Source organism: Musca autumnalis, unplaced genomic scaffold, assembly GCF_047663935.1.
Source record: "Musca autumnalis isolate F117 unplaced genomic scaffold, ASM4766393v1 scaffold_3, whole genome shotgun sequence".
NCBI classification, from domain to species: Eukaryota; Metazoa; Arthropoda; class Insecta; order Diptera; family Muscidae; genus Musca; species Musca autumnalis.
Genome location: NW_027411866.1, coordinates 609,649 through 632,617, shown reverse-complemented (window position 1 = coordinate 632,617; position 22,969 = coordinate 609,649). Strand labels below are relative to the sequence as shown.

Sequence of the window (22,969 nt, the reverse complement as noted above, 5' to 3'; positions counted from 1 at the left end):
GGCTCTAAAGTTTATTTTCAATTATATATCTGCTTACAGTGACCTCGAAAAAATGCCCATAATTCTGATAAATTGAAATTTTTTGTGCATTAGGTTTGTTCACCGAATTAACTTATAATTAGCATTTTATGTAATCTTATGTAGAAACTCATAACGCTATGATACAGGGACATGAGGTTGTTAAAAAGTCATAACCCTTATGAACAAATGTATGTTGCCACAACATCCCTCAAGGGACAAGGGAGACTTCTCTTACATTAATGAGTACCCGCCTATTCATATTGGCTCAATGATATGGGACTTACTTGTTATCACAGACTCCGATCGTCTTACGACACCACTTGTAGAAAAGTTGTCCATGGCTGAAATACTCAGGGAATGCTAGCCAACATTACTCTGAGGCCATTTTCTGCCACCGAAAATTTTGATGTTCTTGTCAAGGATAGAACCGCAGACCTTCTAAGTGCAAGACGGACTTGGTTATCCACGGTTACTCACACGTATATTAGGTTTGGTTTGATTTATTGATATTTGATACGTTTTAATTGTTGTAACATTGCAAAAAAATCAATTTCTGACTGTTTATCTTCCCGGTTAAACATAATTTATGTCATTTATCTTAAAATACAATCCAGTGTCAAAAATCCAGTGCATATGCATGTTAGTTTATACAGTGTCGGACAAAACTAAAGCAGTAAATTTTTTAAAATGGTAATTTTTGGAAGAATGCTGTGTTGTAAATTTATTTTGCATTTTTCTTTTTATTTATTCATATCTTTATTATTGAAAAATAGAAACATAAGGAATTTAGAATTTAACAAACAAAATTTAAAATTCAAAAAACATTTTATGTCACAAATATAAGAGGACAAAACTAAAGCACCCTCAATTCGAGGTACAACAAAAATTATTGAAATCAATATATCGTTGTGTATCCTTTATTCTTTTAGGCATAGAGGATATTAGATTACTAATTCCCAGTCAGCATTTTTTGAAAATTTTAATCAAATTCGAGTCTTTTTTGATCCGACTGCACGATTAAAAAGCTAGAATATGAGCTCATTTTCTGATCATAAATGACTCCTTTGTCGGTAGGAAAACATAACCTCAGGCGACTCTTCTAAACAAATCACAAATGAGCCTTTTTCGAGTCGTATTTCAATCATTTATTGGTGTTTTGTTGATTAATTTCGGACCCTTTTTCGAGTCTTTTTAGAGTCATGTTTATAATAATTTATGAGTCTTTAGGGAGTCATTTATGAGTCTTTTTGTTAGACGAAATAAATTAAAAAAAAATTTCTTTTTATTCTTCTTTGTTTCTTTCCTTTGTTTTATAGTCTTTTCTGCTTTGTTATGTCTTTTAATTATCCTTTATGTTGCTTGGTGGTTAGTATACTGCTTGTTCATTTCACTTGGCAAAACCTGTTGTGTTGTGTTTGTCTGTACCTTTAATATTATACGTTACATTTATATCAAAATTTTGTAGAAAGTGTATATGAGAATTTTATTTTTTTATTTACAACCAAATAAAAATAAAACAAAACAATCAGTTTTTAATCACCTAACTGTTCAAAATATGATCAGAGTATACATAATTATAATCACTTTTCAAACACCTGTATGACCCTTTTTTGATTAAGCATTTTTCAATCTTCCAGATGATCAAAATGTGACAATAAATAACAAAAAATTGTCACATTTTAAACACCTCAATGATTTATTTGTGATTGCTACACATTTGTTGTTGTATTTTAAATTGAACTCTTTTTAATCATTACAGGGAGTCACTTTCGAGTCCCTTTCTGATCACACAAGCGACTTAATCAATTTTTGATCACCAAAAGGACTCTAAAAAGACTCCTCAATGTGATTTTTGAAAAAACAGTCTTCTAAATGCTATCTGGGTTATAGCAGGCGATATTGCTTCCCAGGCTATTTTGAGGCTTCAAATAAATTTTCTTTGGTTTTGAAATTTTGTTCGGTTGAGTTTTGAGTTAACGCTCTCCCACAAGCCCCAATCGAGTTCAGTAGGCCTATTCTGTAACTTTTATCGATTGAAAAGTTGTTAAAATTTCTTTTGTTTTTGTAACAACTACAAAACAAACAAATGAAATTGTTGTAAAATAAACAATGAGTAAAGTTGTTAAAAAGTTACTGAATAGGGGGGCTGATCAGGGGATTGGAGAACTTCTGTCGAATTGTTTTGGAATCATTCTTTAACTACATTCGATATATGTTTTGGTTCGTTACCTTCCTGGAATGTCCATCTAAGTGGCATCTCTTCCTCAGCATAAGGCAACATCACGTCTTTTAATACGTTACAATACTTCAAATGATCCATAATTCCATCAATTTTATGAAGTGGCCCAATCCCTTGCCCCGAAAAAAAAAATTCAGACCATTATGTTCCGCCACCATGTTTTAGGATTTAGCCGTTGCCCATTTGTTCCAACTTTCCGGATTTCAGCTCTATCAGTTCGCTTAGATCCAAATTGTACCAAATTTAGTACTTTCAGTATCCATAGGTACTAATTTACAAAACTACCTCAATCCCACACTGCAACGTTAATCTCTATTCCAAATTTCAGGATTCCAGCTCTATTGATTCACCCAAATACAAATTGTACCAAATTAAGTATCATTTTGTACTTATCGTACCCATAAGTACGAATTTCCAAAAATCTTGATTCAAAATTTCAGGTTTCCAGCTCTATCCGTTAATCCAAATCCAACTGGTACTAAATTTAGTACCATTTATTACTTTTCATACACATAAGTACGCATTTCCAAAACCATTTCCTTATATCAATACCACTTCCCACTACCCTTCCAGTACAAATTCCCAAAAATCCCGTCATATCTCACCCCTACACACCAACAGCAAACCACACTCAGAATTTCAAGCTTCTAGCTTCTGTCACTCACTTACTTATCACTAAGCTCTTTTATATAATAAGATATATGAAATACAAAACAAATGTACAACTTTGTTTTCTTAAAAAAATACTATTTAAAAAAAGTACTAAAGGGTGTGCTTTAGTTTTGGCAAACACTGTATGTATGTACGGCTGTCTCCGTGTTAGTGGTGAAAACAAGTAAAAAAGCATTAAGTTCGGCCGGGCCGAACTTTTCATACCCTCCACCATAAAATATTCATTCCTGTCCCAAACTTTAAGTGAGTACGTTAAATGTCAGATAATGTACATAAAATGCTTCATTCGGGAGGCCCTTTTTTATGGTGCCTATATCTAACTGTTGACAATTTTTGGTGGGCTAGAAATTGGGAGGTACTGTTACATAGGGGTTATAATAAAACATGGGTCTATGTTGAGAGTTTTTGATGGGAGCCTTTAATGTCAAATAACTCCTAATTCGGTTAAAAAATTTAGCTAGAATCCTCAAAATATCGAAAATCGGTACATAACGTGGGAACTTCAAATGTCATTAACATCTAGTTCGGAGGTATCTGGGCTATACGAAAATATGAACTTAAATGAACAATTTTTGTTGCAGAATTTTTGTTGACTTTTAAATTTCAAATTACAGAAAGTTCGTCCAAAAATAAAACTAAGGTACGGAAAATCGGGAGGTTTGTTTTGGGGCTATACAAAAACATGGACCTACGTTCGGTTAAACATTTTAAGTAAAATCCTCAAAGTACCGAAAATCGGGAAGTATCGTTATATTGGGGCTATGTTGAAAATTGTTGATGCAAATGTCAAATTACAGTTAGTTCTGTTAAAAATTGTAGCTAAAATTGGCAAATTACTGAAAATTGGGAGGTACCGTTACGTGGGAGCTATATCCGAACATGGACCTATGTTGACAATTTTCGATGGAGAGGTGTTGTCACCACTAAGAACTTCAAATGTCAAATTACTGCTAGTTCGGTTTAATATTGTAGCTAAAATCATCAAATTACTGAAAATCGGGAGGTACCGTTATATGGGGGCTTTCTTGACAATTTTTGGTGGAGAGGTGTGGTGACCACTAAGAATTTCAAATGTCAAATGTTCAAATTACAGATAATTCGGTTAAAACTTGTTGGTAAAATTCTCAAAATACCTGAAATCGGGCGGTAACGTTATATGGGGGCTATTCCAAAACATGGACCTATGTCCACTAGTTATATAAGTTTATTGACATTTAAGAACCCTAAATGTCAAATTATAGCTATATCGGTCTGAAAATGTATATAAAAACGTCAAAATGTCGTAAATCGGGGGTACCGTTATATGGGGGCTATACCAACACGTGGACCTAGGTCCACAACTTTTGTTATATAAGTTTAGTTACACTTAAGAACTTCAAATGTCAAATTATAGCTTCATCGGTCTGAAAATGTAGCTAAAAACGTCAAAATACCGTAAATCGGGGGGTACCGTTATATGGGGGCTATACCAAAACGTGGAACTATGTCCACAAATTTTGTTATATAAGTTTATTGACACTTAAGAACCCTAAATGTCAAATTATAGCTAAATCGGTCTGAAAATGTAGCTAAAAACGTCAAAATACCGCAAATCGGGGGGTACCGTTATATGGGGGCTATACCAAAACGTGGACCTATGTCCACAACTTTTGTTATATAAGTTTATAAACACCTAAGAACCCTAAATGTCAAATTATAGCTACATCGGTCTGATAATGTAGCTAAAACCGTCAAAATACCGTATATCGGGGGGTACCGTTATATGGGGGCTATACCAAAACGTGGACTTATGTCCACAACTTTTTTTATATATGTTTATTGGTACTTAAGGACCCTAAATGTCAAATTATAGCTAAATCGGTCTAAAAATTTTGCTAAAAACGTCAAAATACCGCAAATCGGGGGGTACCGTTATATGGGGGCTATACGAAAACGTGGACCTATGTCCACAAGTTTTGTTATATATGTTTATTGACACTTAGGAACCCTAAATGTCAAATTATAGCCAAATCGGTCTGAAAATGTAGCTAAAACCGTCAAAATACCGTAAATCGGGGGGTACCGTTATATGGGGGTTATACCAAAACGTGGACCTTTGTCCACAACTTTTGTTATATAAGTTTATTGACACTTAAGAACCCTAAATGTCAAATTATAGCTACATCGGTCTAAAAATGTAGCTAAAAACGTCAAAATACCGCAAATCGGGGGGTACCGTTATATGGGGGCTATACCAAAACGCGGATCTGTGTCCTCAACTTCTAATATATAAGTTTATTAACACTTAAGAACCCTAAATGTCAAATTATAGCTACATCGGTCTGATAATGTAGCTATAAACGTCAAAATACCGTATATCTGGGGGTACCGTTATATGGGGGCTATACCAAAACGTGGACCTATGTCCACAACTTTTGTTGTATAAGTTTATTGATACTTAAGAACCCTAAATGTTAAATTATAGCTAAATCGGTCTAAAAATGTAGCTAAAAACGTCAAAATTCCGCAAATCGGGGGGTACCGTTATATGGGGACTATACCAAAACTTGGACCTATGTCCACAAGTTTTGTTATATATGTTTATTTATACTTAAGAACCCTAAATGTCAAATTATAGCCAAATCGGTCTGAAAATGTAGCTAAAAACGTCAAAATACCGTAAATCGGGGGGTACCGTTATATGGGGGCTATACCAAAACGTTGACCGATATAGCCCATCATCGAACTTGACCTGCCTGCAAACAAAAGACGCATTTTCCCAAAATTTCAGCGTCCTATCTCCATTTTTGTGGATGCTAGAGTGATTACCACAGACGGACGGACGGACGGACGGACGGACGGACGGACGGACGGACGGACGTGCTCAGATCGACTTAGAATTTTACCCTGATCAAGAATATATATACTTTATAGGGTCGCAAATGAGTATTTCAATGCGTTACAAACGGAAAAACAAACTTAATATACCCTCCATACTATGGTGGAGGGTATAACAAGCGGCACCTTGAAATGTTCAATGAAACACTGCAACTAACATATAACAGTTTTCAGTGTTGAAATGTGTCAATATGTCAAATAGGTGTCAATAATATATACATATGTATATGTAAACAATAAGTGTGGCGGTCTGAACACACATTGACATTTTCCTTCTCGAGCTCATAAGAGTTTTTCTTTTAGTTTTAGCCGCTTTAATCGGCCAAGGCTAATTACTTTTCTTTACGACAAGCTTTTAATAGCAGCAAATAAAATTGCCTAGCGTTTGCTTTAAAGACTCATTAATGGCGATTGTTAACAAATCTTTGAATTAGAGTATCCACCGTAAGTTCTGCCAATTTAGACACTAGTTTAGGTTTAAATTGCGAGATGTCCTTGCATAGTGAAAATTCAAATCCAAATTTGAATTGAAAGATGCTAATTTTGCACACATTTACACTAGATGTAAACAATACTTTACAATATATACGGATGTATGTATGTATGAGGACATTCATGGGTTCATGACGTCACACGATAAAACAATTAGCAACGATTTTTTTATTTTGCATTGCCTCGGAACATGCATTCGAGGGACAATCACCAGCGTCTAATTACCGCAGAAAAATATTTTTAAAATTCACTCAAATACACTCCGGTTTATCTGAATAGAACCAGCCAATATTTGTCTACAAATACCGTTATATCTGCCGAAAGGAGAGGAATTGTAAATTATAATTTTGTGGACATGTAGAGTATATAGAAGCCGATATTTTCAATACCTAATATGTTTCACATATGCGTCATAACGGTACTTTTTACTCGCTTTTTTAAAAAATGTCAAAATATTAGCAAGTTTTAATGGTTCACCAGGATAGAACCACCCTAAGAATTTACACAAATCCTTTGTTAGATGTGGTAAACTTTAACAAAAAACTATTTATAATTATAAATAAATGCCGTTAGTGTTGATTGCCAACAAATATTGTGCAAAAATTTGTATTAGGGTCTTGAAATTTGATAAAAATCGAGGCTTAGAGCTCCAAACAATATTTTTATGAAGAAATCGGTAGGATAATTTATAAAGTCAAAATGTTATACTGAATTATGTTCAAAATTTTCTATACTACAATAAAATTACAAAAAAGTCACATTTGATAGGTGTATGAGTCCGAAACAGAGGAAATATGGTAAAGATAATTCAAAAATCTACCTTTCCAATCCAAAATTTGATATTTTATCTCAGCAAAGTGAATGCAAATCGATGGTTTCCACCCAGTTTCGTTGGCTGTGGACATCTACAGGTCCAATAAATAAAGAAAATTCCACCGCTGAACGCTTCATGTCAACATCAAGGGCTTTGATTTAGAAGATATCGCATGACATGGAAAGCACAGAAACAAAGGCGATCTTTTTTGTGTAATAACGGATCAGAAATATTTTTTCGGTACTTATACTATGAGTAAAAATGTGTGAACATCATAACCATCAAAATTAAACCCTTTACTTTCGAAAAAATTAACGTCTGCCTTCCCCTATCGCTAAGCTGTTTCTTCACATCAAATGTCTTAGAACCTTTTGAAATTCCAAGGACTTGATGTTGACATGAAGCGTTCAGCGGTGGAATTTTCTTTATTTATTGGACCTGTAGATGTCCACAGCCAACGAAACTGGGTGGAAACCATCGATTTGCATTCACTTTGCTGAGATAAAATATCAAATTTTGGATTGGAAAGGTAGATTTTTGAATTATCTTTACCATATTTCCTCTGTTTCGGACTCATACACCTATCAAATGTGACTTTTTTGTAATTTTATTGTAGTATAGAAAATTTTGAACATAATTCAGTATAACATTTTGACTTTATAAATTATCCTACCGATTTCTTCATAAAAATATTTTTTGGAGCTCTAAGCCTCGATTTTTATCAAATTTCAAGACCCTAATACAAATTTTTGCACAATATTTGTTGGCAATCAACACTAACGGCATTTATTTATAATTATAAATAGTTTTTTGTTAAAGTTTACCACATCTAACAAAGGATTTGTGTAAATTCTTAGGGTGGTTCTATCCTGGTGAACCATTAAAACTTGCTAATATTTTGGCATTTTTTAATAAAGCGAGTAAAAAGTACCGTTATGACGCATATGTGAAACATGTTAGGTATTGAAAATATCGGCTACTATATACTCTACATGTCCACAAAATTATAATTTACAATTCCTCTCCATTCGTCTGATATAACGGTATTTGTAGACAAATATTGGTTGGTTCTATTCAGATGAACCGGAGTGTATCAGAAGCTAAGCAACTTATAACCAAAGCAATTGTTATCAGACGATATACCGCACGTGTACGGGAGTGTCATTTTTTTGCTTATAGCCCTAATGTACATGTATATAGGGCTATTTTATCAATTTTGCAATTTTATCAATCAGCTAAACACTTCTTGACGAATTAAAAAACGATAAATACAAGATTGTTATACATAATTTATTTACATGTTTTAATTTTTAATTTTAATTATTTTTAGTTTATTGTTTAAAATAAAAAAAAAACTTGCATAAATGTCATATCCTAACCCTGCGCTTACATACGACAGCACACGAGAACACAGTTGAGTTCATGTAGTATGTACGGATTGTCGAAAAATGAAAAATTATTATTGTGACGTAGGCGTCCGGACAAAACCGAAACAATGTTTGATACTATTATGAATGAACATTAAAACAAAATTAATTTTAAGGAATCTATGGCCTGTTTCGCTAAGACGATTCGAATTCAAATTCAATCGAACTACTACCAAACTTCTGTTTGTTGAAAAATATTTGACTCATATGTCGACACCTCCAGATAATAGTATGCTAAGTCTAAAAAGTGAGTTTTGCAGGAGAAGCTCTCAAAGTTTGGAATTTTTTTTAACTTCAGTACTATGCTAAGTCAATATTTGTTTATAACTTCTGTTCGGATTGACCGATCATTATCAAAATTAGACAGAATTTAAGTTAAAGGACGTTCGACACCTCCAGATAATAGTTTGCTAATTCTGAAAAGCGAGTTTTGCAGGACAAGCTCTAAAAGTTTGGAAATTTCTTTGACGTTCAGTACTATGCTAAGTAAATATTTGTTTATAACTTCTGTTCGGATTGTCCGATCATTACCAAAATTTGACAGAATTTAAGTTAAAGGACGTTAAATATAAAAATGTAAAGAACTTGAAAACATGCTAAGTCGACTTAACATACTATTGTTTGGAGGCGTCGATGTGTTTTCAATCAAAATAATTTTTTTCGAACAAGTTTGAATTCGAAACGTCTTAGAGAAACAGGCCATCAATGTCTAATCGATTTCTGTCGTGTTTTTTGTAATTTGAAATAGTTTTGTTTGATTTTGTTCAAAAATGTCCATGATTACTGCCTGTAGCAAAGCTAAGAATAGATATGTTATTTTTCCGGATTTCTTTCGAAGGTGCTCAGCTTCTTTCCTCTATTTTCTTTTCAGTATAATCGATGCTAGACACTTACGTTTTCATATTACATTCGGCATAACAACTTGCATAAAAATATTATATCCAAAATTTTGTTAGTTTTTTTATGGCATATCTGCGACCACACTCTTTGTTGAACTAAATACACCAACATATAAGAAAGCTCGCTTAAGGCGTAAATATATAAAGAAAGGAAAACTTAGTTGCTATTATTAACAATATCGTAAACACATTGTTAGCGATTTTAACCGCTAAAGGAATATATGATGTACTGGAAAGTGATACGAAATACAATTATGAGTTTAAAAAAAAAATTTGCTGTAGCCCGTATAATTTTTTGTGAACTATTTGTATCATGGCTATACCAGATTGAATGTCAAATGCATTTCATGCAGCCTTTATTGCTTTATGTCTTTGCCTTCCTATACTATTGTTTTCTTATGACTCACCGCAATCCTGCCGCAGTGATGGGGAAATAAGTGAAGATAAGAACTTATTAACGCTACCAAGGCTTTGGGGTTCGATTCAGTTGTAAATTTCCATCGACAACGCAATGACGAGACATTTTTAGAACAAACAAGTGAAACGGAAAGAACTGTCCTTATCTTCAATGGTGGGGGATTTTACCTTGAAAGGATAATAAAAAAATATGATGGTCGAATAAAATGGAATGGGATTTACAAATCAAGCGTGAAATTAGAATGCGTATTTTTGTTAAAAAATTATTTTTGAAATGAATCGTTCGTGCTCAAACCTACAGTGAGTCAATTAAGTATTTTGCTTCTTTAGAAAATTTAAAAATATAAATAAATTCGTTTAAAACCATCAAATTAGTGGTCAGAAAGTCGAATATTTGAATGTAGTATGTTTGTGGATATTTTAGTATCCAATATCTGCAAGAACCCCTGCGAAAGGCTTAATGGTCTTCTAGATATTGACAAAAATCTATAACAACTCAAAATATTTTACCTCAAAAAAGTATTTTGCCTTTTACATATTTTTTGAGAAAAAGGCATTTTTGTTACACGCAAAAGATTTTTATAGTAACCGTTGGAGATTATCACATTATACAACTGTTTCGGCACCAGTTCCGCCACCTTGCGACATATTTTCGCGGTTATTTTCTCCAATTTTCCTACATTAATTTCTTTGACAATATGTTTTATTAATTTTGGTCATTACCGACATTAATCTCTAAGAAAATCAGTGAAAAATGATTCGCCGCTACATTCAAATCCTAACAAAAGCGTAAAAAGTAAATAAAAAGCTAAGATGCATCGCAAATAGACCGTACAACCTGTTGCATATTCAGTTATGGTAATTCTGACAGAATAAGCAAATACACCCAGGCCTTGTTTTTCACAATTTGTTCGAACCTGACCTACCTTCCAAATTATTGTACCATGTTTATTACAACATTTATTGAAATAAAATTCATCAACAAATACACCCAGGCATTGTTTTTCACAATTTGTTCGAACCTGACCAACTTCTAGATTATTGTATCATGATAAAAATGACCTGTTTTTCCTGAGAAACATTTTGGAACGACCCTATTATTCAATATATTCTTTGATATTTAATTGTCAATAACAACAACGTTGCTTTTGTATATATAAATGTGCCTTGGTTGGGGTTATATGGGAGTGTCAAAGAAAAACTACTCATGTAGTTTGTTTCTTCGGTCAAAGACATAAATATCACGGTGCGCCTGAACTAACTTTAAATGAGAGGTGCTTACACCTGAGAAGTTTTTGCGGATTCTGAAACTGCAATGTTCATACATGAGACAAATCAAAAAACAAAACAAATTTTAGGGATTTTTACGATTTTGCTTGGAAACGGCAAGTCCTATCTAAATGGAACTAATAAAATGTTGGAGCACTAAAAATTCTCTACAACATTTTCTTTTGTCCCATTTCGATAGGACTTTTTTATTATTTATCGTTTTTACGCCAAATCGTGGGCGCATAATGCCAATAATACCCCCGTTCGAAAAATACCAATACACTCACACATATACACTGCCACACCAACTATCAGCCTTACTGCCGACAAAATTTCCTTGTCAGCCCAGCAAACCAAATGTCGGATGTCCGACACGTCTGAACAATTTCGGAAGCAACGTCGTTCAGATTTCGTTCCGATTTCTAAACGATTTTTCGGACCGGAAATAGTTCAGATTTAGTACCGATTTCGGAACGAATGTCGGAAAGAAATGTCCTTTCCGAATTTCCCAAGGATTTTCTTCAGATTTCGTTACGAAATCGGATCGAAATCGATACGATGTCGCTCCGACAATTCGTTCCGAAATTATGTCAACCACTTCATACAACTTTCGTTAAGATATCGTTACGATTTCGGATCAGACATCGGACGTATCGTCCTAATTTTTTTCCGATTTCGTTAAGATGTCGGTACCAGGGACGTACGCAGGGGGGGGGGCACGGGGGGCCCGGCCCCCCCCCGAAATGGTTTGGTCGAACAAAATTTTTTAAGCTACTGTAACTAGTTATTATATTTTTTTCTCATAAAAATGTTTGTATATTTGAAGATTTCAAATTAAAACTTATATTTTCTTAAGTTTCTGAACAGAAAATGTACATCATTAACAAGTTTTGTAAGAAAATATTTAAAAAATTTTTGTTTGTAAGCTGTTTTTGAGAGAAACTTCCAATGAAATCTGAATTACTTCTTTATGTCATATCATACCACTATCAAATGCTAATTCCTTAATGAATATACCCCATGTCTATTACACTGTGATACAAAAGTGGACAACAATTTTTTGCAGGATTTCTGATGCACAAATTCGGTTTTGTGGGAGTCCATAGAAGACGAAAATACCTTTGGTTTCTTTGGGTCACTTCGGGTTTTGATTTTATAACGGTAAATGTAGTGAAAAATGAGCTTTCTTGGATTTTCAAATTTAAACGGACATTACTTCTTTTAAAGGAAAATATGAAAAAAAATCAAAAAGTTGAAACACAAAAAATGCCATAGCGCATTAATTTTTCAACGGATTTTGTTGGTTTTTTCCATTTTGGAAAGCCAACTAAATTTCCTACTTCCTAACTGTAAATAATTGTACTGTTAGGTGTCATTTACGCAGCCTAGAGCACAAGGAAAAACATTTTACTGTTTTTAATGCTTGTTCGAAAGGCATTACTCTCCCCTTTATAATGAAAAACAGTGTGTGCAAATCGGTTGTGTAAAAAAGAAGTAATGTCCGTTTAAAGTTGAAAATTCAAGAAAGCCCATTTTCACTAGATTTACCGTTATAAAATGAAAACCCGAAGTGACCCAAAGAAACCAAAGGTATTTTCGTCTTCTGTGGACTCCCACAAAACCGAATTTATGCATTAGAACCCCTGCAAATTTTCACTGTAGCACAGTGTTATTTATTTGAACTGTGTAGAGCTCTCGAGGCTTAAAACTCATCCGGTTATAACAAAAATAACGAGTTCAGTATTGTGGGAATGGAAATATATAAAAAAATCTATTGAATAAAATGTATGAAGGGTCGGTCCTTCGTGGACTACATATTGAAAGCCAATTAGAATTTTTTTTTACTGCCATCGCCAAATTTTTTTATTCTGTTTTAGACAAATTTGCTGCTAAACAGTATGAGAAAATAATGAATAATGAATTTTTGTGCGTCACTTGGTTTTTACTTTTCATCACCGAAGTATAATTGTAACCTCAGACTTTAGATTACGAGATTATATACACTAGGATTGTATCGTATAGATTTCATCAAAATAATGATTTAAGACTTCACATATGTTTGGACGATATTCGTTTCAGCCAAGATGGAAGTACTTACCACCGTCCGTCCGTCTGTATCTCTGTTTGTCTGGCAGGTTGGAACACATGATAACTCTCGGTCCAAGTTATGGATCTCGTAATGTTTTGTCCAAATTAAATTTAAGTCATATCGGTACCTCCGCCATAAAAGTTCAAAAATGTTCACTAAAATGGTCGAAGGGACTAACCGATTCGGTCTAAAATCGAACCTAATATGGTTCGCAAGATTACTTCCAAAAGTCAACAAGAGAATATGTTTGGACAACATCTTTAGGTCTCTTGTACAAGTCTAACATAACTGCAGTTTAAAGACTGTTCGATGATTCTTTGGACATTTTGTAGTCTTGTTTACAGCGATATCCCACTTTTTGTGGACAAGTTTATGCTTCCTGACAAAGCTCTAAATACTAAGGTGGCCAACTAAAAAGCTTATGGGCGCGGTAACTATCGAGAGGAGTGTCTCTCAAATAATTATTAGTGAATAATTATTTGGGGTTCAATAAGTCCATCAAAGTGTTTGTCATCGAGTCCAAAAACTTCTAATCGTACAATTAAGAAAACAAATTATAACGCTTCTTTTGTAACATAATATTAAAAGTAAAAATAATCCTGGTATCAGAATCTATCTCTTTCGGTAAATAAAACTGTGCAACATTTTTAAGGTAATCTTGTGCAATTAATATGAAGTGAGGATTTTTTGAAAGTACAGACCGAAATTACAAAAGCCCTAGTTCCGTTTTGTTGAGTCAGATACAGCTTGGATTTTATGGCCCCATCTAAACATTGTTAAATATCGACTTTTTAAACAACTCGGGGCTATATCTCTGAAACCAATTCAAATCTTCTTCTAACCTTTGCAGCAAATTTGTAAATAAGGGTCAAAATAAAATATTTGGAGAAATGAAAAAAAAAAATAAATTTTATAATATATCTAAGAATTCCATAATTTGTATACATTTCGCACCATATCTCCAAAACTGTTAAATTTTTCTTAATGTTTTCATTTGGAAACATATCAACGACAACGACAGCCGATATTCTTAAAAATTAGGCTAAGATCATCGAAATAGTGAAAATCTTGCTATAGCAAAGACAACGGCAATTCTTTGTGGTTGTAAAATTCTGCGATAAACCATAACGTGAACCTGTATGATTAAAAACTTCAATATACTTCAATAAATTTTTTTTCCACTTCCATACCCCTTACGTGTCTCTCCTACAAACGGAGACTTGCCGCACGTAAACTCGCCTAATGTAAATTGTGACTAAATATTATGAATTCTTTCTTTTGAATTTATATACTTTGTACCATTATTTCATATAAAATATAGAATAGAATAGAACATGTGCCAAAATTTCCAGTCCATCGGACAAAAATTTACCGAGATATGAGCTTTCGAAGGGAAACATTTATTGTGTTTTGTATGTAGCATAGAAACTAAAAACGTCTTTTCCTCGAAGTGGCAATTTATATGTTTTTGTGGGACTATTGTACACATAAATCATGTGCTTAACCGAGAGAATCTTTAAAAAAAAACTGCTGACGGAGTCAGAAAAAATATCAATTTTGTACAGTGTTTTGTTTTTGTTAAAATCGAAAGTTTGATTTTAACTGTTCAAAATTTTTAAAAATTGATATTAGGTTCGTAATGATCCCACAAAAATATATGCTGATCGGTTTATTCTTTTTCAAACTACAGTGGGTACCGCAAACTGCTTTAGTAAAAACAGTGCTTTATAAGCGGGCATTTAAATGTAAGATTTTTCAAAAAAAAAAAAAAAAAAAAAAATATATAGAAGATAACTTAAGGTTTAATAGATTTTTTACAAAAAATGCATGAAAATGGCTTTTCTCATGCTTATAAGTGGCCATAAGCCCTTAAAATAGCTTTACGTTACGCTACACAACATTTGAATTTTTCATGATTTTTGGTCAAGTTGTGCCCCCCCCGAAATGAAATCCTGCGTACGTCCCTGGTCGGTACGATTGGTTTGCTGGGAGTAATCAATGGTAGGTAACTTCAAATATTTTCCGAACGTTTACACATGCAAGTGTCAGTTCGAAAAATTGAAGTTTTGACTATAATATGTATACACAAGTGTCTGCAAGTTACTTGTATGTGTAATCATTGGGTTAGTCTAGGACTTGCCGTTCCTAAAAAATCCAAACTATTTTGAAAAAAATCTGCACCATTTTGACATGTAATTGGAATAATTTCAGTTGTAATTCGAAACATTTCGTTTCTAATTCGAGAATTCCAATTGAATTTCGAATTATCTCATTTGTAATTCGAGAATTTCATTTGAAATTCGAATTATTTCATTTGTAATTTGAGAATTCCATTTGAAATTCGAATTATTTCATTTATAATTTAAATTGTTTAATTTGTAATTCGAATTTTTCCATTTGTATTTTGAATTTTTTTATTTGAAACTCCAAATGAAAAACTTCCATTAACAAATAGAAAAATTCAAATTACAAACTGAAAAATTCGAATTTCAAATGAAATAAGTCAAATTACAACTGAAAAAATTCAAATTACAAATGAATTAATTCGGATTTCAAATGGAATTCTCAAAGTACAAATGAAATAATTCGAAATTCAATTGGAATTCTCAAATTACTTATTTTAACTTACCCTTTTCTAGTTAATTCACATTTTATAAACGCTAACTTAAATAGTTGTTAATTCGAGACGAGGCTTAGGATTTTTATAAGATTTCATTTATTACGAAAAGAAAATGTATATTTGCACAAAAATGTGTACAATTATTTCAGAGCACGGTTTTTAAGCATTTTTTTGGGTTTGTTACCAAGACACAATGCAAGATATGGTCATGCAACTTGTCGTACATGACAATTTCGGAAATTTCGTCAACGTATCGTGGACGAAAATGTCATCGAAGAGTCGATTTTCTACTGGGTTAAAATGAATTAGTCTTCAGCAAAGTAACCTGACAAACAAAAAATTACAAATTCCTCTGACAACTGTTTTTGAATTGAAATTTGTGGAAATAATTCTCTAGTCGTCCTTCGTAATATTCTGTGTGTGTTAAGAAACAATGTCACTGGTGGCCCATGTTGGACGTTTATTTTCCAAAGAAGTTTCATATCTGACAATTCGCCGCTTGAATGGAATACAAACACGTTCCATTTGTTGTGATCCATATCATGACACATTGCGGAATCTGTTGCTCACCAAAGAATCCAAAGTCATATGTCAGGGTTTTACGGGCAAGCAGGCAACCTTTCATTGTAAGGAAGCTTTGAAATATGGCACGAAAATCGTTGGTGGCGTATCTCCCAAAAAAGCCGGAACTAAACATTTAGACTTGCCAGTCTTCGAGTGTGTTGAAGAGGCTAAACAGGAAACGCAGCCCCATGCTTCTGTTATTTATGTTCCACCGCCGCGAGCTGCAGAGGCCATAATGGAGTCGATCGAGGCAGAAATTCCCTTAATTGTATGCATAACCGAAGGTATTCCTCAACACGACATGGTCAAGGTAAAGGCGGCTCTCCTGCAACAAAACAAATCACGTTTGGTCGGTCCCAATTGTCCGGGCATCATTGCTCCCGAGAAATGCAAAATTGGTATTATGCCGGGCAACATTCACAAGCGTGGTATGGTGGGTGTGGTGTCGCGTTCAGGCACCCTCACGTATGAGGCAGTAAATCAAACCACTTATTACGGTTTGGGTCAGACACTGTGCGTCGGCCTGGGAGGTGATCCCTTTAACGGCACAAACTTCATAGACTGTCTAGAGATATTCCTCGAAGACCCCGAATGCAAAGGCATAGTCATGATTGGTGAGATCGGTGGCGATGCCGAAGAGAAGGCAGCTGAATTTCTAATGGAAAACAATTGTTGCGATCCACCGAAACCTGTGGCTGCATTTATTGCTGGCCTAACAGCTCCTCCGGGTCGGCGAATGGGACATGCTGGTGCCATAATCTCAGGTGGCAAGGGTGGTGCTCAAGACAAAATAAATGCCTTGGAAAGTGCCAATGTTGTTGTCACCAATAATCCCACAACAATTGGCAAGGTATTGTACAAGGAAATGGTGAGTCTCGAGATTGTTAAGGAGGACCCCAAAAAGAAGAAATGAAGAAGGCATGACTAAGAGGAACACAATTAGTTTTTAGCCTTTCGAAAATCAAATATTTGCATCTATCATCTGTTTATTACAAATTCAATGTCCTTTAAAACATTTGTCCAAATAAATAATAATCAAATAACATTTTTTTCAGTTGGAATGCTCCAATTCACCATATTCTCTTTTCCATCCTCCCCCTGTAACTAGCAATATGATGATTTAGATCTCGAATCTCGCTTTGTGTTACAGTTTGATGCGTAATCTATCTCATCACAGAATCGAAACGATTCCTAAAAGGATAATGTCCACAGAATCAAATTGAAAAATCAATGTTTGTTCATTCCTTCGTTAGGCAGGCACTCAAAGGCCAAATCAATTCTTGCCATTTACAACAACAAACATGCTTATGGAAATGCATAATGTATAGCACTTAGGCGCTTATGCAGACGATAGGATATGTGGCAAATCCTTTCTCAGTTCTAAAATGAAATTAAGCAATTAAATAGAAATCTTCCTTTTGTATGTATATTGACTGCTGCCAGAGTTCTGGTGTTGTATGTTTAAAAGAATTCCAAAAGATGTCTGCAATTGTGGGGTTTGATTGCTTTGTTCCAACCATCGAAATTAAAACACGCACACACACATACACATGCAAATGTCCTTTGTAGACAAACATTTCAATCAGACGTCATGGAATTGTCAACAACATTAGAATGAACGGACTTCCAGCCTGTCAAAGTGAACAGCATATTGAGGTTTTGGCATACTTACAAGCCAGGAACCGGACCAGATTTACATACACTTTGTGGTGACAATTCAAAGCTATAGTTAACCACAACAACACATATAAAACATGGAGCTGGTGTAGGTTGGGTGTTTAAAAAGTGATTTCCTTCGGTCTACCCAACAAGTTGTTGATATTTGGCTATGGCTTTTTCATAATTTAAGTTAAATATGCTCTGCCTGTACCGCACATTAGACAATAATTTATTTTTCCAGACTAGCAGTTTAAAAGTTAAACTTTTTGACGCCTTCCCTTCCATACTTGCCATAATCTTTACCTGTTGGTATGTCTTTTGTAGGCACTCGGATATCGTGTTTATGATTTTGTGTTCATAATTATTAAACCTTCAAATCCCATATCCCATTTCCTGTGCATCTTTAATAAATCCGTCGTTACTCCTTTATTCGACATTAAGTTAAGTGCTTGCCAGCATTCGCCGAGATGCTGGAAATTTATTTGGGCCATGGTATTCGCAATGGGTTTTGTGGATGGATGGTGAGGGGCAGGGAGCTGTTTGCAGTCATAACATTAACTATTTTATTTGTGTTTGTTAATTATGTGTGCATGGGTGAGTGAGTGAACGAGTGAACGAGTGTTGTGTACTGCGTCTGTGTGTTTCTGTATTAACCCTGTAGGAAGTGTGGGGTCATGTGTTGACATGTCGCCACTTTGTCTACTAATATGGTGACAAAGTCAACACTTTGTCACCAGGTTGTCAACTATTGATACCTTTACCTTAATAAGAAGAAGCATTGTGTATATTGACAGATGAGAGCCCAACGAAGCATCCTTTTTTTAATTTTCTTAATTGTTTGGCGTAAAATAATTTTTGTGGTTGGTGAAAAAAGTGTTTTTGTAAAAATCAATAAAATATCGTGAAAACTTAAAGCATATAATTTCAATAACAAGTATGAGCAAAAGAAAATATAAAAGACATGTGAAAAATAAACAATTCTATAGCAAAGTACGAATTCTGAGGCGACTAACAACATTTGTGGTGAAATTTCGACAATTAGACATTATGTGGAACCTTTAGAGAAGATTGTGGAGCCTGATGTATATATTGTCCCGTCTCGCTGGAAATGCTGAATGCAACTAAACATAATAATGAATTACAATGTTGGATAATTATTTGGCAAAAATCGGTTGTGAGATTTTTCCAATGTTATACAGCTGCAATAGGCAAGCAAATTTAAGGACATATTTTTTATTTATGTTTATTTATACATGTTTATTCTTTTCAATTCCTAGGTGTTATATCAACATTCAGCGAATCGCCTGATAAAACGTTAAGTGCAACAGAAGAAGAACTATTTTAAGCAGACAAGTCATTGGTGCGACTTGGCCAAGAAAATAAAACGAAAACTTTTTTATTATTTATATGTAGCCTTGAAAACATTGTCTTTATTTACTAATTTTTACTTATGTGGAATCTTTGGCTTAGCCATTTAAAAAGATAAAAATACTGTAATACGCAATTTGTACATTTTTAGCATTTTCAACATTAGCATTTTCAATATTATTTGTTTTATTCTTTAATGAAATATAGTATTTAAACAAATGTGTAGCTTCATCTTCTTATTAAACGTACTATATAGCTGTTTTATCTATGAAAAGTTCCAAATAAGCTAAAAAATTATTATTGAAAATCTGGTACTATTGACTCACTACCTCCATTGTCTATACTGACTCACTACCTCCAATGTCTATACTGACTTACTACCTCCAATGTCTATACTGACTCACTACCTCCACTGTCAACACATGGTTCCTTAGGAACTACTGACTTACTATTGACATACTAGTTCCATTGTCAGTACTGACTTTCGAATGACACGTTCATACAAAATGTCTATAGGAAATTACATTAGTTGTCTACAGTTTGTCAGTAGTACTGTTGACAATGTCAGTAGTAAGTCAGTATAGATTCACTATTGACATTTCCTACAGGGAACCTTACCCACACTATTATTATGGATGCTACTTAAGAGCTTTGGAAAGTTGGGATTCACGGATGGGAGAAAACGGATGTGAAAATTTTTCGATTCAACAACGACTGCGTGTGTATCTGTGTGGGTGGATGTACATACATATGCATGTTTTCACCTTGGAGAAATAAATGCAAAAAGAGGTTGCTATAAAAGTTTGTGAAATTGACTCTTGTTTGCAGTTTCATGCAATCTTCATCAGCTATTTTGGTTTGATTTCACTTCGATTTCACTTTATCAGACGTTAACTTCGCTGTTTCGATTTAACCCAATATCTTTTGGTTGATCTGCAATAGCCTCTTTTTCGTTCATTTATTGAAGGACGTTAATTTTACTCTGCACCATTTACTTTTTCGATGATTGTCATACAAACCTCGTACTTTTTTCTTACTTTTGAGTTTGGATGTGGAAAATTGAAATGGCTCACTATAATTGGATGTACAACAACATAATTTGTGTTCGGTTGATTTTATGAAATTTGATTCGCTGCGTTTGTTCCTTATTTGGGTTGCCGTCTGTCGGCGGCTGCTTGCCGCTTGTTCGCTTTGTTCGTATTTTCATTAACCGAAACATAAATTATTACAAAACTTTTGTGGATGTTGCCAGTGCATGTGGATGGAGTGAAGTACTCTAGTTGTCGTTGTTATTTTTATTGTTCTCGATGCTGCGAGAGGTAATTAAATATAACATAGGAAACTAATTGTGCCAGGATGTGTGAGTGTTTGCGCACTCAAGGTGCTGGGGGGAGGGGCAGGAGCATGTGAACGTCAACATATGCTGTTGGTGCGGCCGATGTGCTGCTTTTACTACCATTTCTACTCGTATATATTGCCGTCTAAAGTAAAACAAAGTTTACTAATTATTAAATCATAAGTTTTTCATTTCCATCCGAGTCGTTTTCCATTTTTGTTTGAAATGTTGAACATTGACAAATGAAATTAAAACACCGCCAACTGCGGCTATTGCTGAGTGCAGTGATAAAGTTGCTGCAGAATTTCCTTTTCCTAGAAACTTGATGTACGTTTTTGGACCTCAGTCCTTACCACCACCTTCCACCCCGTGATCTTAGCTTTGACACTGACTTTTTAAAAATTGTGTTTAACTTTCTGGCGGAATTCATTGCGGGAAGTCACAATTTTAATTTCTGTCGCACCTAAATCAAGTTGTGTGAAAAGTTAATGCTGACTATCAAGTCATACTGGCCCCGGATTCCTGTCCCACCGTATGTTTTGTAAGCGAGTTCCCAGTCACACCTACTACAAGACGTCTACCGCTTTTTCGTTTATTATGCAAATATTAGTTTCGAAAGTATTTAAATATTCCCAAATGTGTTTTACCCCACCCCCCAATTACCCCAGAGATTGTCTGCGTTCTCAATGCAGAACAATTTCGTTGCCGCAACAACGAAAAAACTAACATCAACTATAAAAGTTTCCCGAAAATAGCTTATATTCACACACACACATAAATACATATGTATGGCTGTCATTGAGAAACATTTCGTGTAAAATCCGCAAATTATAAGCAGTTTGTGGTCTAATTTGTGGTTTCATAGTCAAAGCTTAATTTAAACACAAACATTGCAGAAGCCACAGATCCCCAGTATCTGTCGTCAGGACATGAACAATGGTTTGGGCAATGGAGTCGAAAGTAATTTTAACTAGAAAAACGCCATAAAATGTGGTCGGAACACTTGTTTCTTCTACAGCATAAAATACTTAAACACAATTATTTGGCTGAGTTAGTATCGGATAAGTATTTTAATCCGTTTGTTGGGTTATTGGGGGTAAAGACATTCCAGAATTAGAGACCTTTCATTTTGTTTGTTCGTTTCATCCACATGATTTGTTTGTTGGCTCTAATTGGAAACCTTAGTTACTCAGATGGCCAAATTTTCTGTAGAGACACTTATCCTATAAGCTGAACTAGGAAAACATTTGCATTTTTCGTTTTATTTCTCCAATTTGGAATTCCGCGCTTTTCGATTTCCTCTTCCACTTGTTTACTGCTTCGAAGCCTTGGACTTACCGTTCTGCGTGTACTGCAATGCGGCTCATTCTTTGACACGGCCTAGCCAACGCAATCGTTGTACACGGTGCTCTTGAAACAATTTTAAATGGAAGGTGCTTACACCTCGGAAGTTTTTGCGGATTCTGAAACTACAATGTTCATAGATGAGAACAATCAAAAAACAAAAAAAAAAATCGCCGGAGCGCTTTTTAAATAAATCGCGATTTAAGTTGACATTTTTAGGGGTTGTTTAGGTTTTCGCGATTTTGCTTAGAAACCGCATTTCCTATCAAAATGGGACTAAAACAAATATTGTAGCTATGAAAATTTTCTACAAGATCGACCTTTATGGTATTTTTGTAGTTTTTACCATTTTTGAGATATAGAAGTTCAACTTTGGACAATGCACTGACTGTATCGCCCCCTTATAAAACAATGTCATGTAGGGTGCGCCTTAACTAACTTTTGATGAAAACCGCTTACAAAGGGAAAGTTTTTGTGAATTCTGAATCAGCAGTGTTCATAGATGAGAAAAATCCAAAAACAAGAAAAAATCACTGTAGGGATTTTTAAATAAATCGCGGTCAAAATTCACATTTTTAGGTGTTTTTTAGGTTTTTACGATTTTGCTTGAAAACCGCAAGTCCAATCGAAATGGAGCTAAAGAAAATGTTGTAGCTGTCAAAATTCTCTAGAGGATTGACGTTTATCATTTGTTCCCAACTTGTACCATTTTTGAGATAAGGAAGCTCAGTTTACATTTTTAGTTTTTTTTTTGTTAGGGTTTCGCGAATTTGCTTGAATACGGTAAGTCGTATCGACGTGTGACCTGAGAAAATCTTAAAGCTGTGAAAATTCTCTACAAGACTGGCTTAAGTAACTTATC

General features: G+C 34.3%; 1 protein-coding gene across 1 annotated transcript; it reads left to right on the top strand.

The window, feature by feature from the left end:
• The first annotated feature begins 16,153 nt into the window (after positions 1-16,153).
• Positions 16,154-17,445, top strand: LOC141396820 (succinate--CoA ligase [ADP/GDP-forming] subunit alpha, mitochondrial-like). The gene has a single exon (XM_073972483.1). It carries the CDS (start codon positions 16,270-16,272, stop codon positions 17,311-17,313), a length of 1,044 nt encoding a protein of 347 aa, XP_073828584.1. The 5' UTR covers positions 16,154-16,269; the 3' UTR covers positions 17,314-17,445.
• The last annotated feature ends 5,524 nt before the right edge of the window (positions 17,446-22,969 follow it).